Below are 19,219 nucleotides of genomic sequence, written 5' to 3' on the forward strand. Positions count from 1 at the left end.
GCACCAGTTCAGGACCTGCACAGCCTCCTTAGTAACAAATGGAAAGGAGTGATAGAGCTGAACATAATCTGTGTACAGATGACATCTAACCCCAAAACTCTGATCTCTCCCAGTGGCTTCATGTAAATGTTAAACACCATGGGAGACAGTATAGAACCCTGCAGGACCCCACAAGTCAATGGTTGTGAGTTTGAACAGGTGTCCCCCAGTAACCATGTTTTCTTCCTTCTTGTTTCATAGTTCAAGTCACCTCCACCCACTGTTTTGTGTGTGTGTGTGTGTGTAAAAAAATTAAACAACTGACAAAATTTAGTGTGTGAGAGAGGGTAAAAATGGTTTTGAAAATATGTCCATTTCTTTATTGACTGTTTTAAATACAGCATTAAAATATTAATACAATTCATAATTAAAACACACACATATGAAAACAAGAACAAAAGAACATTTTATGACTCACTGCTTTAACTGCTGTCAACAAGAGATAAAGGACATCAAAAACATTTGAAAGAAGATTGACATTACAATCAGAGTTGAGATGTTTACTCCTCAAATGTTAGTCTGTTATATCTTATAAGGTATGTTTCCCCAATATGATTCTCCACATTATTTTGTTACTGTTTTTGCAGAGTTTAATCCTGCAATTTCTTTTCAGTCTTATTGCTTTCCATTCAGATTGGCCTCAAGTACAAAACTAAATGTTCTCAGTGGAAAATAAAAATAATGATATTACTAATTCTTATTAAACTGTGGCCCAATTATACAAAAACAACTTTTAAACAATGCTGCTTTGGCCCTTTTTACACAGCACAACAGTAACACTATGATTCTGCATTGACTGCTATGGGATCCTGGAATTTGCATGTTAAGGCAAAGACATTTAGAATTATCAGCCAGAAAGCATTAGTGTCTTGCCAAACTACAAACTCCAGAATTCCATAGGATGCAGCCATCACAGTTAAAACAGAACCATAGTGTGATAACTATGTAGTGTGACAGGTTCCTTACTCTGAATACTGGTTGCAAAAAAAAAAAAAAACCCTGAAAAATGTGTATGCTCCCCATGTTGCAACTTCTAGTCCAGGTTTGGGCAAACTTCGTCCCTCCAGGTGTTTTGGACTTCAACTCCCACAATTCCTAACAGCCTCAGGCCCCTTCCTTTTTCCCCTCAGCTGCTTAAGCGGCTGAGGAGGGAAATGAAAGGGCCTGAGGCTGTTGGGAATTGTAAGAGTTGAAGTCCAAAACACATGGAGGGATGAAGTTTGCCCTTGCCTGGTCTAGACAGTCTGTTTCACAGGAGATAGATGATACCTTACAAAATCCATTCATGGCAAGTTAACACAAATATATTCTTTTACATCCTTTTATATCAAAATGAATGAAACCTTCCTGTAGTATCTACTTGAACAAATTGTTTATATTTTGTTCTGCTGGGATCTTTGATAGTGAGGACTTTTTGCATAGGAGTGCAGCCTTCCCAGATGCTCTAGTCTGCAAGCAGGCAAAATAACACACCCCTTTTAAATGTCTCTATTTGTTCCTGAATTCAAAAACAAGAAAGAAAGGGTCCTGTCCAATTACAAGTGGAAAGGGAGGAAAGCATTCTTGAAAGTTAGATGGCTATTTCAGCTTGTTTCTTTTTTAGAAAAAAAAACAGAGGTTATCACAAGAATCTCCACGTATAGGTAAGAATTTTGTTCAAAAAAATATCTGCACACATTCCACAGGCTTTTGGTAAATATACCTACGAACACAGTTTTTTAAAAAAACAATAACATTAAAAAACAAAATAAAGACAAGAAAATTTTAAAAAATCTATATGGCTCAGGTGTTTAAGGATTGTCTTTGACAGAACAACTGATGTATGAGCATGGAGAAGGAAGATAAGTCCTTAGTTGAATTTTCTGGCTAGGAGGGAATTATTACTACCGCATCGGGATAGTAAATCTACTTTGAAAATTAGAAAATAGTAATTAAAGCATAATACTGAAGTGGTTTAGTGTAGCCAAGTAGAAAGGTGCTCTCAGAGCACATTACATTTTTGAAAAGATCACAGAAAAACTCTGCATGCTTACAAAAACAATTTATATATTGGACTATAATGTTAGAATGCTTCACCGAAGACATTCAATGCATACACTTGTGCATAGATAATATCTCACCACTAGTCTGATTAGACTGTGATATTTAAAGGTAGAAACTCCCATTATGGTTTTCTTCTTATTCTCCTGACACTCTGAGTAATTTATCAGTTGTGTTTTCTAGAAATAATAATAATAAAAAACACGCTATCCGTCCAAGAAGTTTTAATCCAAATCTGTTGCTTCCTTTTATAAAGTTGTTCAACTGCAGCAAATCGCAATTCTGGATTCACCTCCTTCCAGTGTGAAGAATTTAGGCATCTTCAATAAATGAATGAAAGCTCACCAGTTTGACAGAAATTGTTCTTTCTTTTAGTATTTCGTCTTCTGGCAACTCTCATTAATAGTCATATATATATATTCTGTGGAACTCCCACTGGTTAATTTGTCCATAGGAATATTGAAAACAAACTGTTTCTTCTTCCATTGTTTGTTCACTCATTAATAAAATACCGAAACACAGATTATACTTGAAAATCCCATCTCCTGACAATTTATTTAACAAGTTAGTTGGGTTTTCCTATGAGCAATCTTCCTAGAACATTCTTGGAAAAGATGGGTTTGGCCTTATAATCCATTCTGCATGAGGATTTACATGGTACAAGTCTAAGAGGTATGTGTCTGGGTCCAGGCAATGCTCACCTGTTAGAAAGGAAAATATATTTTTAATGAAGTTGGAAAAGTGATAAAACTATCTGTTTTGTATCTAGATAGGCAGCATGCACAATCCATCTCATCACTCTTACCCACATTATCCTAATTATTTATATAAAGATGCACCTGAATCATTTCATTACTTACAAAAACTACAAGGTACACAGTAATATAGTTGGTATCCAACGGAACTGCTCTGCTAAATAATTGCTCCCATCAGCAGGAGCAGAAAAGAATTATTGTTTCCCGCACCATCCCTAAATATTTTCAAAGCCTACTTCAGAGTATTGAGAAATTAAAGAGCAAGTCTTTGAGTCTTCAGAACTGCAAATGAGTAGAGAGTCTTGCCTGCTATCATGATGTTGGATTTAGGTTTCTTCCCATACCTTTTGAATTTTATTGAATTTTCCAAATTTGTACTTCTACTCTTCTATGTGGGACACATTTCTACAAACTAATCTTATTGCCAGAGTTATTGCCTGATGGCCAGATTCTGTTTCAATGTCAATGAAACAAGAGAAAGACTTTCTTAAATCAAGACAGCACTGTGATGGCATGTAAATGCTCAGCAACCTCCACATTGGTTTCTACACCCACTGCTTCCTAGCTGAATCATTCTTCCAACAGTTTCTGCTTTCAACTACGCAATCTCAGCTATTCACCCACTTGACCTTACACTCCCCACCGTTGAGAATAAATGTTCAGTATTACAAATTCACTTACTTATGTTGCCACCAACTTCATAAAGTAGCAGGTTCACTGAATCTACCGAACCATTACTGCAAAGCAAAATGAAATATAACATGGTTAACAAGCAATCCTGACACTAAGACATTCATGGACTGCATCTACACTAAAGAATTAATGCAGTTTGATTCCACTTTAACTGCCCTAGCCCAATGCTATTAAACCATGGTAGTTGTAATTGGGTGAGGCACCAGCAGAGACAGCTAAAACTGTAAAACTACTGTATTTTCTGGTGTATAAGATTCCATTTAACCGAGGAAAATCTTCTCAAAAGTCAGGGGGTCCTCTTATACTCCTGGTGTTGTCTTATAGGGCGGGTGCTGAAACCTCTGAGCTGGACTGGTGAATCTGCGGTTGCCGCATATGGTGAGGGGAACTCAAAAAAGGTTGTGGCTGCTTCCCTGCCATATGTAGCGACCATATGAAAACAGAAAGGGCAGTGCTGTACAAGTACGGTAGAAGAAAATCCACTCACCAAAATTTCTCGAAAGAAGTGTCTTAACGCAGTCCCAATGATGAGGTGAGGGTATGCCTCACCGGGAAGGTGTAAGTGAAGGGAGGAAAAAAGAGACAGAGCTGCACTATGCCCAGAAAAACACACCTCTTTCACCCATCTGGCCCACCTTTGTATCCTATTGCCATACATCTTTCTCTGCCTCTCAGATCTTGCTCCTGAGGACTGCAGTGAAGGAGCACAGGCACGCATGTGCAAGATCTGAGAGGCAGAAAAAGAGGTACAGTAATAGGAAAATTACCATATTTAAATCAAATCTGATGGGTTTTTTTAAAAAAATATTTTGTGTGCGTTGGAAGAGGGGTAGTCTTATATGGTGAGTATATGCCAAACTCTATATTTTAACTGGAAAAGTTGGAGGTCGTCTTATACATCCAATCATCTTATACACTGGAAAATACGGTATATTGAATCCATGGAAAAAGAGGAGTGATGGAACTCAATAAAACTGTAGCAAATGGTCTTTCAAGAAACTTTCATAAAGTCACTATACAGAGATATACGGAGATGACTGACTGTACCCATCTTCTACACCATAGTTTCGCAGATCCCTACTCAGAAAAGTCTTGAAAAAATGATAATTCTCAGGGTACCCTGTGGAGACTGGATGACTATTACAGTCTGGGTAGCTTGTGCAAATACTTTCACATACACTCCAATCCTTGTAAAAAGAGCTACTCTCTCATGACAGAAATAAAAAAGGCTAAAAAATCAATGCCTATCAACAACACTAGGCTTGCTTCAACAGCAATTCTGGAGATGCTTGAAGGTGTGAAGAAAAAAACTGCAGCAGTCCCAGGTGAAAATGGCTGTTGTTAATAGAGCATTAAGTGCTAATGCCTGAAATCCATCATGTCACACTAGGGTCCCCCTTCTTCCTCTTTAACTTCCTGTTATTCAGATGTCCATGTCACTTACTGGGGGAGAAAAGCCAGAAACTCTCAAGGCCTATGGAACTTGCTGACAGATGCATGAATTACCTAAGAAGCTTTTATAAGTCAGTCTTGGTTTCAGGTCGTAACCTGTCATCGTCAAACTGTGACTGTGGTTGGTGTTTATTGCGCACTTACATCCATGCCTCCTTTGGAGAGCTCAGAGATATTTAAAAATGGCTCCCAAGTGGTTTCTCCTTTAAGGACCACATCAGCTTCATTTCAGTAAATGAATTGCATGCATTCAGATAATTCATTGGACCATGACGCAAAACAGTTTATATGAACCTTAATCACTTTAAGGTCACAGCCATGCAATGGTTGTAAAGTTCAGCAGGCAATCACTGTGTAGAGCAGAATGAATACTTTGAGGGCTAAGCTACACCTGACAAAACACATTTTAACATGCAGGTGCTTAAAAATGCAAATTGCACAAAGGGGGGGGGGGGAATCAGAGCAGTCTAGAGAGATAATTTAACCACTTCCTCTCCCTGCTAATGTTTTCAGGAATATTATTTTCCCCAATATATGTAGTATTTACTTTTGTGGGAAAGGAGGGGTCTTTTTTCAATACAAAGAAGTATTTGCTTCCAATACCATACTAGCTAGTAGAGAACTTTCTTCTGGTTACAGGCAGTTATCTTTCTTTTCCAAACCTGTTCTAATTCCTCTCCTCTCTCACAAATGCAATTTTCATTTCTAGCTCACACACATACACACACTCTGCACATTGAGGCCAAGACTCCAAAATGATTTCAGGAAAGACATTTCTCACACTATTGTTTTATGTTCATTTTCGGTCATCTTTAAAATCTCCTATCTGAAAAAGTTCAACAACAACAACAACAAAACCCACAAATTTTTCCAGAATACCATTTTATGGCAATCTACCCCATTCTTTCTACCTCAAGGTGAGACTTGTCTTTGGTTGCCATAGACACAAAATACCTTAACATATCAGCAGTCACAAGAATCAACATTTATATTTGATTTACAGAAGGCTACGTTTTCATCAGACACCAGATTAAGAAGTTAAATTGCAAGGGAACACAGGCGGGAAATCTAATGTTGATTCTGCTGTCCTTACATTTTATGAATATGTTTTCATCTGCCGAAAAATCTCTGAGCCTTTGGCAGGTTTACTCCCTTTTTCCAATTCATTCCTTTCTTTCTTCTACTCTTCTAAGTTGTAACTCTAAAGCCAGTCTCTGGTTAAATTAAACATCTGACTCCCAAATGTATTTTCCTTAGTTAGCATGAGCCTTCTGTGTTGTTTCTAGTATGCAATTATGATTTCCAGATGGCAACGTGTAGAGGGCTTTTGTGCCTTTAGTGGTTGTGAGAGGGAACTTCAGCAGGGAACACAACCTGATAATGAGCAACACTTGCTGAAATTCCTTCTTCCTCACAACCATTAAAGGCACAGGACCTGTCTCCATTCAGGTAAACTTAGTACAGTACTAGTATGCTGTCATATATTATACCCAATACACACACACAAATACGAATGCACATGTATAACTTCTTTTTAATGTATTTATTTGATTGGCACATGCTATGCAACCATCTCACCCTTGGTGACCCCATCCAGGCTTGTCTGATGTGACATCCCTCGATCACAGTCATTGGCCTGAACCAAGGTTTTGATCTAGCAACCCTAACTATTCCTTCTCCAGACATGAATAGTGATCTGAAGTACCATGTGAAAACAGCTTCTGTTGAATGTTACTCATTCCAAAAAATTAAATGTTTCCCCAAGCTATATCCATTGATGACTTCAGAAAAGAGAGGGAGCATTACCTTTTTATAAGATGGACCGTGTTGACAATATTCCAGCCGTTCTGACAGATATTCTTCTGGAACTGCCTCAACACATCAGCAGCCTTGATTCCATTGGTTAGGTGAACTTCTAGAGAATCCTTTAGAAGCAAAGGGGTCTGGACTTTTACTATTTTAGATGGCTGAAAGACAGATGAGGTAACAAGAAAAAGAAAAGATTTGGGTAAGAAAATCCAAATACATGCACAAACTTCAAGGCAATACAGAAATAATCAAGAACTCTATTTGAAAAGGTCAGTGATTTGTGTTTCTGTTATGCATGTACAATGGCCACCATATCAGGCAGTGATGGCAAATGACAGAACTGATGCAAAGCCATAAATATTATAACCAATTCCATCATATAACCATAGGAGTTGGCAGTACTGGAGTAGAATGGAGTAGAAACAGCATAGCTGTGAGCACCCCCTTGTGTTCACACAAAAGAAAATTCTATATTTCAAGTACGAATTGTCGCAGAAAACACAACAAAACACCTGCCATTATTTCAAAGCAAAATATCAGGAATTTCTTTTTAAAAATCATTTGTATTAATTACACAGCTTTATGAGTAAACAGTAAAGAATCCATACACTATCAATATAAATATGTCATATACGATAAATCAGTACTGATATTCTTCCAGCACCTTTAACTTAAGGGCTGAAGTTCAGAGTGGGAACATGCAGCTCAAAATATTTCAAGGGGCCGCTAGAAATGAGAATCTAGAGACACAGCAGACTGGAAACATTGGGAAATTGGTGTCACTACAGTCCTTTACTAGTGAGCTATAACATGATTCTGTCCTCACAATTTCCATTTATGGGTGCGCATGTGAATGCCAAGAAATAAATCCTTACATGACATTAAACCAGCTAAAAAGTAGTTGCTTACTGAAAACTTTCCCTGGTATGTGATACAAATGTGCTAAAATTCAGAACAACTAGAATGGACAGTTTTTCCCGTTCTTTTTTCATGTCTAACAGAGATTGCAATTATAGACCCATCCCCTGAGTGAGACAGCAATGCAATGGGACTGCATGGAGGATTTCACTCACTTCACCATGGTTCTTTTCTGTCTTTTCTTTATCTGCATGGATCTTCTTTAACAAGTTTTTGATCCTTTTGTCGTAGAATTGATACTTCCTACTGCTGCTCTCATTCAGTTTTCTCACTTGAGCTACCAAGAAAGATGGAACCTAAAAGAAAGAGGGAGAGAAAGATATAGATCTAGGAAAAAGAAAGGAAAAGCAGGCCAATTTTAAACCCAAGCAAGTCCCTTTAGTGGACCAGTACAAGTTGAGTCTTTTTTATCTGGAATTCCAAGATCCGAAATATTCCAAAACACAAAATTGTAAGACAATGGCACCTGAGATAATGGCATCTCTGATGGTTCAGTGTAGATAAACTTTGTTTCATGCACAAAATTATTTTAAAATATTGCATTAAAGTATCTTCATGTGATGTGTATATGTATAGGTGAAACATAAATAAATTTCTTGTTTAGACTTGGGCCTCATCTCCAAGATATTTAATTATGTATGTATATGCAAATATAGGGTGTTTCAAAATTGAAAATCCAAAAGCTACTGGTCCCAAACATTTTGGATAAGAGATACTCAACCAGTAATTGGCAAAAAAGTGGCATCTTAAGTTTCCACAGAAAGACTGAGTTGGATCAAATATGCAAAATTTCTGGAAATTCCAAATTTATTGGGCAAGAGTTCCCAAGAGGGTTTTGTGGGAAACGAGATATTTTATGAAAACATAAACATACATAGGATTTATTTGACTAGTACATTAAAACATATTTTTACTGCTTAGGAAAATAAAATGCTTCACCCAAAAGTAAGCATACACAACTGTAGTACATAACAGATGTATGGAATTTTAAATTATAAAAAATTGGATATGCAAAACATATCATCTATTAAAGCGCAAACTATTGACTGTTGTGCTCTGTGCTGCCCAAATGCATGGATTTTAGCTTTTGCCACCAGTGAGGTAGCGAAAAGTAAAAACAGAAAATACAAATTTTGGACAAAACCAGTCTCATGAAGTCATAGTACTGTGTAAGCTATCAGCATACTCTGTATATTTATCTCAAGAAAATGACAGCACCCACTAACTGCACAATGCACATTGGATCTGAATGTTGAATATGGGTTATATTTTACAGATTTGAATATTTGAATTTTTTATTAATATGTTCTCACCAGGTCCTCCAGTGCAACTGTACAAATGCACTCTCTAGACATTTTTATGTACTTTGGTGTAAATCTATGATCAACTTATAGCACCCCCCCCCCCCCCCCCGCTTTCCATTAAAACAGACCTTTACATCTCTAGATTAGTCAGAAAATATTCACTGAACTCAATGGAACTTATATTAGTCAAGTTATATCTCATTCACTTCCACGTGTCTCCTCTGGAATACAACAAATAGATACAACCCCGTGCATTTATGGCACTTTATGAATGTCTGTGGAAACAGGACCCAACTTACAGTCCAAAGCAAATCCTGGTAGTGGATCATCATTCGCACAATGTCAGCCGCACCCTCAGCCAGCTGTTTTTCCTTCCCTTCTGGAATCTTGTTTGGCAAGCCTTTGTGCATGAAGAGATTGGGTGCAATGACTGTGGAAACATTCCAGAGATTCATCTTGTTTTTTCTTTCCCTGGTAACCACCAGCCTCAGAAACTCCAGCAGAGCCTGAGAGAAAAAGAAAGAGACAGAGACAGACAGACACAGAGAGGAGAATTATTCCCATTACTGGAGAAAAGCTGTATGTGAAAAAAGCAAAAAGGGTAATCAGCTTTAATTTGATATCAGGAGTAGGAATAATATAGTACTCCATATACTGTTGGATTACAACAGTCCAAAGACATGTAACAGGCCACACAACTCCAACACATTATTTAGATGCAGTGAGATATAACATCACTTTCTGCATATTTACAAACAACCCTTTTTGTTCTAGCACAGTGATTCTCAGCCTGAGGGGGCCCAGGTATTTTGGCCTACAACTCCCAGAAATCCCAGCCAGTTTACCAGCTGTTAGAATTTCTAGGAGTTGAAGGCCAAAACATCTGGGGACCCACAGGTAGAGAACCGCTGTTCTAGCAAATTGCACAACTTCATGAGCTTACAATGTTGTCTGCTTAACATTACTACTGTTCATACAATGTAGCAGTTTTGCACCTTGAAAGCTTACTACCATTACAGTACTGCAGTCTCTAAGAACCCTAATTCAGTTGCTCTTTAAAAGCATGTGGAATCAGCATGTGAGGAGGAGAACATGCTCAGCCCTCCTCCATCCATAATCAGTTCTGACACTTTCCTCCGTTGGAGAGTGATGAGATCTGAAAAGCTTTTGCAACATGTGGAAGCTCTCTCCAAAAGATGAAAATCTTTGCTAGTGTTATTATCTTATGCAAGAATAAAAACCCACAAATCCTTCTTCACCTGCAGGGATTTTTTCTTCAGTCTTGAAACAGATTTCCCATCTGGGAGAACAATTTTGTGCAAATTATATAGCTAAGCTATGACAGATGTATCAAATGAGCTTTAGCATCCTTTTTAATAAATCAGCCAGTCCTTCTGTACTTGCTCTCTATTTACTTTGCTTCACACACACACACACACACACACACACACACACACACAAAGGGGGGGGGGACAACATTTACTATACATTAACGTATTTTGTGCAAATTACAGGAATCTCAATCACTCCACCCCAAATGGACTACCTGTCTTGTTCTTGAGCAAGAAATCTTGTGGGTGTTCATGAATTCCCAACACACTGTCATGACATGTTGACACATCTTGTCACAAGAATGAGCAGTATAAAAGACTGGAAACCCTGGTTTTAAGGACTGGTAATGCTGGCCTGGAGCTTTTCGAAGTTGCAGATTGAAACTCTTGTCCAGCTCAACTACCTACATGGCACCACTGTACTGACAACTGAGACCTTAAAAAGTGGTCACAATACCTTCAATGTGTTTCGATTTGGTTCCGGCAAAATCAATATGAGCAGATTGAGAGCTTGTAGTCTTTGTTTCAGGTCTGGGATATCTATAGTGGAGAAAAGAAAACACATCCAAAGTTGAATAACTATAGAGAAGAAAACCCAAGTAAGTTCCGTTTAATCTGAAAGTGAAAATGGATTGGGCCCTTTGACACTTGCTCCCTCCCTTATAGTCTGAATACCTATGTGTCTAAAGTTTTAAATATATATAGAGAGAGAGGGAGGGGGGTAGAAGTTGACCATAGAGTAACACTAGAGGACATAGAGATTCAAAAGAGAACATTTGCATCAAATCCATAACAATTAAATCTGCAAAAATAAAACTTGCAAATGTGGAATCCTGATGGTCCTCCTGGTCAGTCGCAAGGCCGGACAGGGTATAGGGTTGCAATCTGTGCTGGATAGGGTTACACTCCCCTTGAAGGCAAAGGTTCGCAGCTTGGGAGTTCTCCTGGTTTTCATCACTGAGCCTGGAATCCCAGGTTGCAACGGTGGCCAAGGGAGCGTTCACACAATTAAAACTTGTGCGCCAGCTGCGCCCGTACCTTGGAAAGTCAGACTTGGCCATAATGGTCCACGATCTTGTTACATCTAGGGTAGACTACTGCAACACACTCTACATGGGGTTGCCTTTGAAGATTGCTCAGAAGCTTCAAATAGTCCAACGAGAGGCAGCCAGGTTAATAACTGGGGTGGCATATAGGGAGCATACAACTCCCATGTTACGGCAGCTCCACTGGCTGCCAGTTTGCTACCGGGCACAATTCAAAATGCTGGCTTTGGCCTATAAAGCCCTAAATGGCCCCAGCCCAAATTACCTGTCCGAACGCATCTCCCCTTATGAACCATCGCAGAGACAATAAAGTGGCAATTGACCAGGCCAATTAGATTTGACGCGGATGACTAGGAGGGTTTTAAATGGTGTATTTTAATATTTTGATAAATGTTTTTTAATATTATATATTGTATTGTGAATCTGTGCATTGAATGTTTGCCATGTATATGCTGTGCTCCGCTCTGAGTCCCCTTCGGGGTGAGAAGGGCGGAATATAAATGTTTTAAATAACTCAATTTAAATAAGTATATGCTGCTTCTAATGGACCCAACAGAAACTAGTGACAAAACAATTGCCTTTTTGACCAAGGGCTTACTTTGCACAGCTGCAAAGGCAGGCAAGTATTCTGCTGTCAGCAGGGGAGAAGGGAGTTCCCGGATGAACCTCTTGAGCAAGCCAGACACATCATTCTGATGGACATTGTCCCACTGGAAGAAGCCTGTATAGAATTCACTTTCCAGTTTTCGTTCCAGACTCTGAAGGAAAAAAGGAGAGAGAGAGAGACCCATCTCAGCAATGGAAAACCATAGATAATTACATTTAACATTGAAACAAACAAGAGAAATGAGACCAGCTTTTCCACAGAACGTCTTCTGCTATTTCATTTGTCATTTACGTTTGGTGAAACAATTGCAGATGTAATCAGGAGAGCAGAGTACTTCCAAATGAGACTTTTCTCCTGCAATTACTTTGCCACAGTCATGATGTGTTACTTGGCAACTGGGCTGTGCAGATATTGTTGATTTCCAATGGTCACACCTCCAGTGTTCTCCCACTACTGCTTCTGTAATTTGCTAATATAGGAACTGAGAGTTGTACTAGGTGACTAACAACCAATCACCAATTCAATACCTGGGAAAAATAGTGTGTCCTTATAAAAGAAGCATTATCTTAAGAAAAGTAAGCCAGAATTTTCCTATAGCAATGGTATGTGTAGCCTGCATGGAGCCTCACAACTCCTTTTTTTAAATCTCTAAAGCTTATGGCATGTCCCGGTCCCCTCTAAAAATATTTTTATGGGAATAAAAAAATACATCACTGAAAAGTTAATCACCACTTCTTAAATGGCAGCTTATGATTTAACCATCCAAATATCACTCAAACTAGGCAAAAATCAGCTTTATCATGTCAGAAGCAAATTGAGAATACAGTATAAAAATAATGAAATGGTATGTATGTTTCCAGTCATTTCAGAATAGCGTCTTCTAATTGAAAACAAATTGTCTGCCATGACAGCACAGGGGTTAAAATAGGTTCACACCCCCAGCCCTGGAATTTCCTTACTGAATCCTCAGCTCCCTGTTCTATAATTGCCAGGGGATAGGTGGGCAACATGGAAATAGAAACGATTTGGAAATATTCTTGCATCTTTTAACTCAGGCATGGGTAAACTCTAGCCTTCCAGGTGTTTTGGACTTCAAGTCCCACAACTCCTAACAGCCAGTTGAGTCCAAAACACCTGGAAGGTCAGAGTTTACCCATGCCTGTTCTAACTCCAGTTTTCTTTTGCTTACTGCTGCCCCCTTCTGGTTTGTCCATGAACACAGTTATGCTTTGAAAGGAGCTCTTTTCATCATAGCTGTTGTTGAATTTTCTGCAAGCAATGTAAGTTACAGGAGGAGGCACCATGTTACATTTTTGAATGTGGAAATATCTACATAAAGGGATTTTAAGAATTCCTGTTACAGAAGCTTGTGAAGCATATCCTCTGTTGAAGTAGGGCATTAGCCATCCAGTTTGATAGCGAAAGATAGAGGTAATGGATCAGGGCGATGCAACACACAAAACAGCGAGAGTGGCACTACACAACTTCATATTCTTGCTCATATATTGCATTTATTACTTTGAGATAACTGAATTGCAGCAGTCCAATTGGTGATGGAAACATTGTTAAGTTCTCTGTCACAGCTAGCACTTTCTTTAGACAGGGGAAATGAGCAATACCTTCTTCTTAAGAAGGATTAGGTGTTTTGGGCACACTTAGTCAAACAACGGGAATAGAATTCAACTGCAGACATAAGGAACAGCTAAAGGCAAGAAGACTTAATAATGGAGACTCAGTCAATCATCCCACCAATCAACCTGGTTTTCAAGGTGCTTCCCAGCTTCCTTTTTATGACAATCCCAATCTAATCTTTACATTCAATGGTACTGTGGCCTTTTATTCACAGGGCTTGGTATTATGTCATCATTAACAACAAAAATAAATATTCTTATTTACCCTTCTAACTTGCTTAGCCATAAATTCCTCTCGAGACTGTATACAATTCACTTCTTTCACTCTCCTTCTAATAAATAAGAACTGCCATAGGCACCACAGTGACTAGAGATGGAAGTCAAGGTGGTGGGTGCACAGGTGAGTGGAATTGGGGCCAACTTTGTGTAGGATATGGGTAAGAGGGTTGTCTTACACACAGTACTGTGTGTGGTATATCTATTTATTATGCTTATAAATACATTTTAAAAATGTTTTAAAAAACAAAAGAAAATATTTATACCCTTTTCCTCTAGAATTAGCACTCAAGGCAGCTTCCAAACTAAAACAAATACAAGACTGTATGTGTGTGTGTGTATGTGTGTGTGTGTGATTGGTGTTAAAATGGAACTCAGCTATTAGTATGAGCTTTATTTCCTTTCAAAATTTAACTAAAAGTACACATCTACTATCATAGACAAAGAATCCCAATAACCAGAAGGTAGCAGGTGGTCCACCAGACACTGAACTGTATCCCATAGTCATCTTTGTCTATAACAAGAATGTGAAGGAACTCAAATCCTTGAGCTGAATTTGGCCCTCAACTCTTTTGCCCCATAATATTATTTTGGCAGTTTCTTAAATGAGGTGCAAGTGTTTTCTTATTCTACAAAGGTTTAGATGCCTTTTCCACTGCTTTATTTGCAAGAAGAGATTTAAGCTAAAATACACTATTATTCTTGGAACTGTCATTGTGCATTTGACCCCACCCAAGAACTCCTCTGAAACTGAAATCCGCCTATGACTGAAAGAGATGCTTCACCCTTAGTCTAGAATAGCTATGGACAAAGAGTGGTCTGTGAGCTGTAGATTTGTTTTGGTGGTCCTTAGTATTTTTTTTTCAAAGACATATTTTGCTTCCAAATGCCTACTGGGGCATGTGCCTCACTTTTGCTATGCTTCCTTCCCTTCTTCCAAAAGAACAAGTAAATAAGAACTGACTACTGCTCACTTACTGATAGTTTTAAAAAGGCATCTCTTAGGCCTAAAATATCCCTAGAAAACATAAGGGATTTAAAAAGTCTTAATTTATTTTATTTAATTATTTGGTATTGGGGTGTGTGCAGCCCTTTCCAAAATCATTCCAAACTCCAGGACAGAGCATACAGCATCACTATGTCTCTATGTCTGCAAAGAGAAGGGAGAGTAGTAAAAGTCAACTGCACTTGCAAGAAAATTGTTTATCAAAAATCTCCTCCTGAATGACTGCTGCTAAAGGGTTCAAAGAACTTTAGGTTTCATCAGGAAACTGAAAAGTGCTATGCTTTACCTTAATGCGGGACTGTGATCCTGAGACTCTAAGGATTCCCTCTGTGTCCAGGCCTTTCTTTTCCAAACAGGACAGCAACTATGAAGCAAAATGGAAGAACATGATCATTAAAAAGTACCAACTATTCAGTAGCAAAACAAAGCACTGAATAGACATGGATTCAGCAACAAAAACAAGAAGGAAAGGTAATGCAAAATAAACTTGCCGCTTGCAGAATCAGTGGAACTCTGGTATTCGGTAGGAGCTTTTGATCATTTTCTAACAAAGTTCCAAGGGGGACACCAAAAAGCTTGTGCTCTGCAACAGAGAATATACATGATAGTGTCCATAAATACATAATTTATCCAAATGATCAGCACAAATTTAGAAAGAAATACAGAATTTATCCAAATGATCAGCACAAATTTAGAAAGAAATGTCATGGAAATCATTAAAAGGACAAATTGGTAAGAAATAGCAAAGGGCAGGTAATTCTGAAGTAGTTGAATATTTTGCTAAAAATAACATGTTTAATATTGTGATGCCAGTAGTTGGGATGAATTTCCAAAGCATTATATAGCACAATCTCCCTACATATGAAAAATCTCCAGAAGCTACAAAAGGTCACAGTCAGCATCATCCCTGGCTAGGGCATTTAGGGAGCTCTTGCCCAAAAGCAGTATATTTTCCAAATCCTGGAGATCATTGGGCTACGATCCGCTTGATGATCACAATACATTCAAACATCTGATTACAACTTGAAAGTGTGTCAGTGAGTGAACTTCTCTAGAGTAGTAATTTCCTACTATTAAGTATTATAGAAATTACAGGAAAAGGAAATTCTACATAAACATTAAGAAACTCTCCCTGATGGTTAGAACTGTTTAACACTGGTATGTAATCCTTCTGAGTATAGTGGAGTCTCTTAATTTGGATGTTTTGGAACAGAGTTTGGGTGGCTATTTGTTGGGAGTACTTTGTGTTGGGAGTACTCCATCACAGAATGGAGTTGGATTGGATGGACCCTGTGGTCTCTTTCCAGTTCTATGAATTTATGATTTTATCCGAGAATGCAGCACAGCTTGTATACAAGGTGTGCAACCTAGTGGCAGCCTGCACTAGGCTTCTGTTTGATAGAGACACAGCTCTGGATACAAAGACCTTACATTGGGTTGGACAACCTTTCCCTCTTTAGAATGCCACACCTCCACAAGGTTAATTGATCATGGGTGTACAGCATGCCTTTGGTGGGTGGGGATGAAGGCATCTCATGAACTATTTTTCTCTCTGCCACATCCATTCAAAATTAACTATCACCTACATACAGTAGTAAAGATATAGTGGGGGAAGAGAATGACTGGCAAAAATTGTACATAAGCCAAATAGTCTCAGTGGAAAGGAAGACATGATGGCTCATCCTTTGGTGCTATAACAATAACAACACTCCCTAAAACACTTATCACTTTATCTGCCTAGCTGGTCCTAGTCATATAAACAGGATCCACCTTTCCAAGTTTGATTGTCTCAAGCAGGCATGTAGCCGGGTGGGGCTTGGCTTCAGCCCCCCCCCCCCCCCCCCCCGAAATTCTGATGGTGGTCTGCGAGAAGGCCTTACTGGTACATTATTTAAACTGTTATGTTTATTCATATAATGATCTGATCACCATGCTCAATATATCACATATGCATGGGGGTATTGGGGTAACGATACAAAAGGTTTGCTAGGGTAGACCCTCTTTCACTCACACTCAGCCCCCCCCCCCCCCGAAACAAACTCCTGGCTATGGGCCTGGTCTCAAGGAAAGATGGGTTAAAGAGACAGAGTGTAAGTGGGATAGGGAAGAGCAAAAGAAAGAGAGGAAGGAAAGAGGAATGACAGAATAGGCATAATTTATATGCTTGTAGTAACTAGAGCATTGAATGGGGCTTGGGTGATGTCAGTTCCTCCTGCCAAAGAGAAAACACCTCAAAAGGGACCCAAATGTGCTGCAAACCAAAGATTCCACATCCCTTGTGTACATATCAGAATGACCACAAATGCAATCCAAGAGAGGAGATATAGACATATTGGTTTGGAGATGGTTCCTTTCACTTTCAGATCTAGCAAACCATCTATTATCCCACTTTACTGATATTCATCAATAACAAGAACCAAAGGATGCATAATTCTTGTTTAATAGAGAGTAGAAAGCAAATCTACCTGCCGCCTTCCGCTTTAACGACTTGTTTCTCTTCAGCTCTAAGCCAAGGACATCGCAAAGAGCAGTCAGCTCAATGAGTGCCAGAGTGGGGATCTTCTTCATGTCCTGTTGAGATAAATCTCCAATCCTGGTCATTCCCAGTCTGCCCTTGGGGATCTTAATTTTCTGAGCCAAAAAAGGACAAAAAGCAAGAGTTGAAGGGAGCAATGTACAATCAAGAGGAATGATTATATCAGTGTTAATACTTACAGGGGTTCCCCAAGAAACAATAAATACTTACGGGGAAACAAAGGTCATCCTTGATCCTCCTGGAGTCCCTTGGGAAGGATCCTTTGAGCAAGATGGCAGCTTGCTCTGAATAAGCAATTTCAGTGTTGAATAATTCCTCTCTCACAGAACCTCTCAGGGGTGAGGAAAATTCTTGAATCCCCTTTGTATCTGCTAAGAAGTGTTCAGATAGGAAAAACCTTTATGTTGTACATAAACATTGCAAAGCAAAGTAAATCCAAAAACAATGATGCTGTAAAAGCTAAAATACATGTCCATTATGACATTCACCTCACCCAGGAGATCATGGACCACAGAGTATTTTAAGAACCTACATTAATGTAAACATTGGTCTAATTCTACTTTAGGTTAATTATTTCAGTCTCCTAGAACATTATGAAGCAAAGCATTGAGCCTGGGTTTTATAACCTGAATGAGCAGAGTGTTCACTGCTGTCAGAATCAAGTGGTTTTATAACCTAGTTTATAACCAGCAATGATTTAAACTGTCCTTTCACATTTCCAATCTATGTCTTATTGAAGTGTTACACACAACAGTGGAAATAATGTCCAAGGCCCAAGTACAATAGACCATAAAATCAATGAAACCATGAAAATCAACATTCATGCAAATTCAACTGATTTGATAAATCTGATCTAACCAGGATTAGTTAGTGGATTTAAACCCAGTGATTTGTTTTACACCAATCAATACATTCTGTTTGCATACCTTTACATAAGAAACAAATTTTGTTTGATCTATTGAGACAGTTGAGTTTCTACTTTATGTTTTTTTCCTTGCAAACTTATGTCACAATTCACAAAAAATGTATATGACAAGGACTTTAGACAAGTGGGCTTTTTACAGAGTGACAAAAAGACGCCTACACAAGTGTGTCTATTCTAACTAATTTTAATTCAGTGCTAATCTGTATTCAGTATATTGATTAAAAACATTAGCTCTTGATGAAAAGCATGAACATTAGTAGAAAACATCCATTATAATTCAAAATGTATAAATAATCCTCATTTTTCTAAACTTAAAATATATTTAAGTTCAAAGTGTGGTCTTAGAAACACCCCTGTCAGATACAGATACATATGTGCATTCAACATATGTATCTGTATCTGAGGGGCCGCCTCACCCCCTACCAACCCCAGAGATCCCTCCGATGTATCTGAGGGACCGCCTCACCCCCTCCCAACCCCAGAGATCCCTCCGTTCTGAGGACCAAGATCTATTGGAAGTCCCCAGTGTCAAGACCTTGCGTCTAACAGCAACCAGACGCAGAGCCTTCACAGCAGTGGCACCATCACTCTGGAATACTCTGCCACCTGAAGTCCGTACCTTGCAGGACTTACCAACTTTCCACAGGGCATATAAGACATACCTGTTTCAACAGGCTTTTAATGTTTGATATTGCTGTTTTTAAATTGTTTTAAATTGCTTTTAAATTTTGTTAGATTTTAGCCATTCTTGTAAGCTGCTCCGAGCCCCAAGGAAGTGGCGGCATATAAGTTTAAATAAATAAATAAATAAATAAATAAATAAATAAATAAATATGCTCATGAGGGAAAAT

General features: G+C 38.6%; 1 protein-coding gene across 4 annotated transcripts in view; it reads right to left on the minus strand.

Annotated features, from left to right (window-relative positions):
- Nucleotides 1-333: 333 nt before the first annotated feature.
- ARHGAP40 (Rho GTPase activating protein 40) overlaps nt 334-19,219 on the minus strand; it is an 80,281-nt gene continuing 61,395 nt past the window's right edge. For 3 of the 4 annotated variants that reach the window (XM_060772243.2, XM_060772244.2, XM_060772241.2), the window contains exons 5-15: nt 17,654-17,814; nt 17,373-17,538; nt 15,399-15,490; nt 15,194-15,271; nt 11,986-12,145; nt 10,799-10,881; nt 9,310-9,516; nt 7,862-8,002; nt 6,786-6,946; nt 3,516-3,571; nt 334-2,780 (exon numbers count right to left, since the gene is read on the minus strand). In XM_060772243.2, the coding sequence (XP_060628226.2) occupies nt 2,674-2,780; nt 3,516-3,571; nt 6,786-6,946; nt 7,862-8,002; nt 9,310-9,516; nt 10,799-10,881; nt 11,986-12,145; nt 15,194-15,271; nt 15,399-15,490; nt 17,373-17,538; nt 17,654-17,814 (1,412 nt within the window). In that variant the 3' untranslated portion in view covers nt 334-2,673. The remainder of the gene's footprint in view (nt 2,781-3,515; nt 3,572-6,785; nt 6,947-7,861; nt 8,003-9,309; nt 9,517-10,798; nt 10,882-11,985; nt 12,146-15,193; nt 15,272-15,398; nt 15,491-17,372; nt 17,539-17,653; nt 17,815-19,219) is intronic. The other variant, XM_060772242.2, reaches the window with a different exon arrangement.

This window comes from Anolis sagrei, chromosome 4 (assembly GCF_037176765.1).
Source record: "Anolis sagrei isolate rAnoSag1 chromosome 4, rAnoSag1.mat, whole genome shotgun sequence".
NCBI classification, from domain to species: Eukaryota; Metazoa; Chordata; class Lepidosauria; order Squamata; family Dactyloidae; genus Anolis; species Anolis sagrei.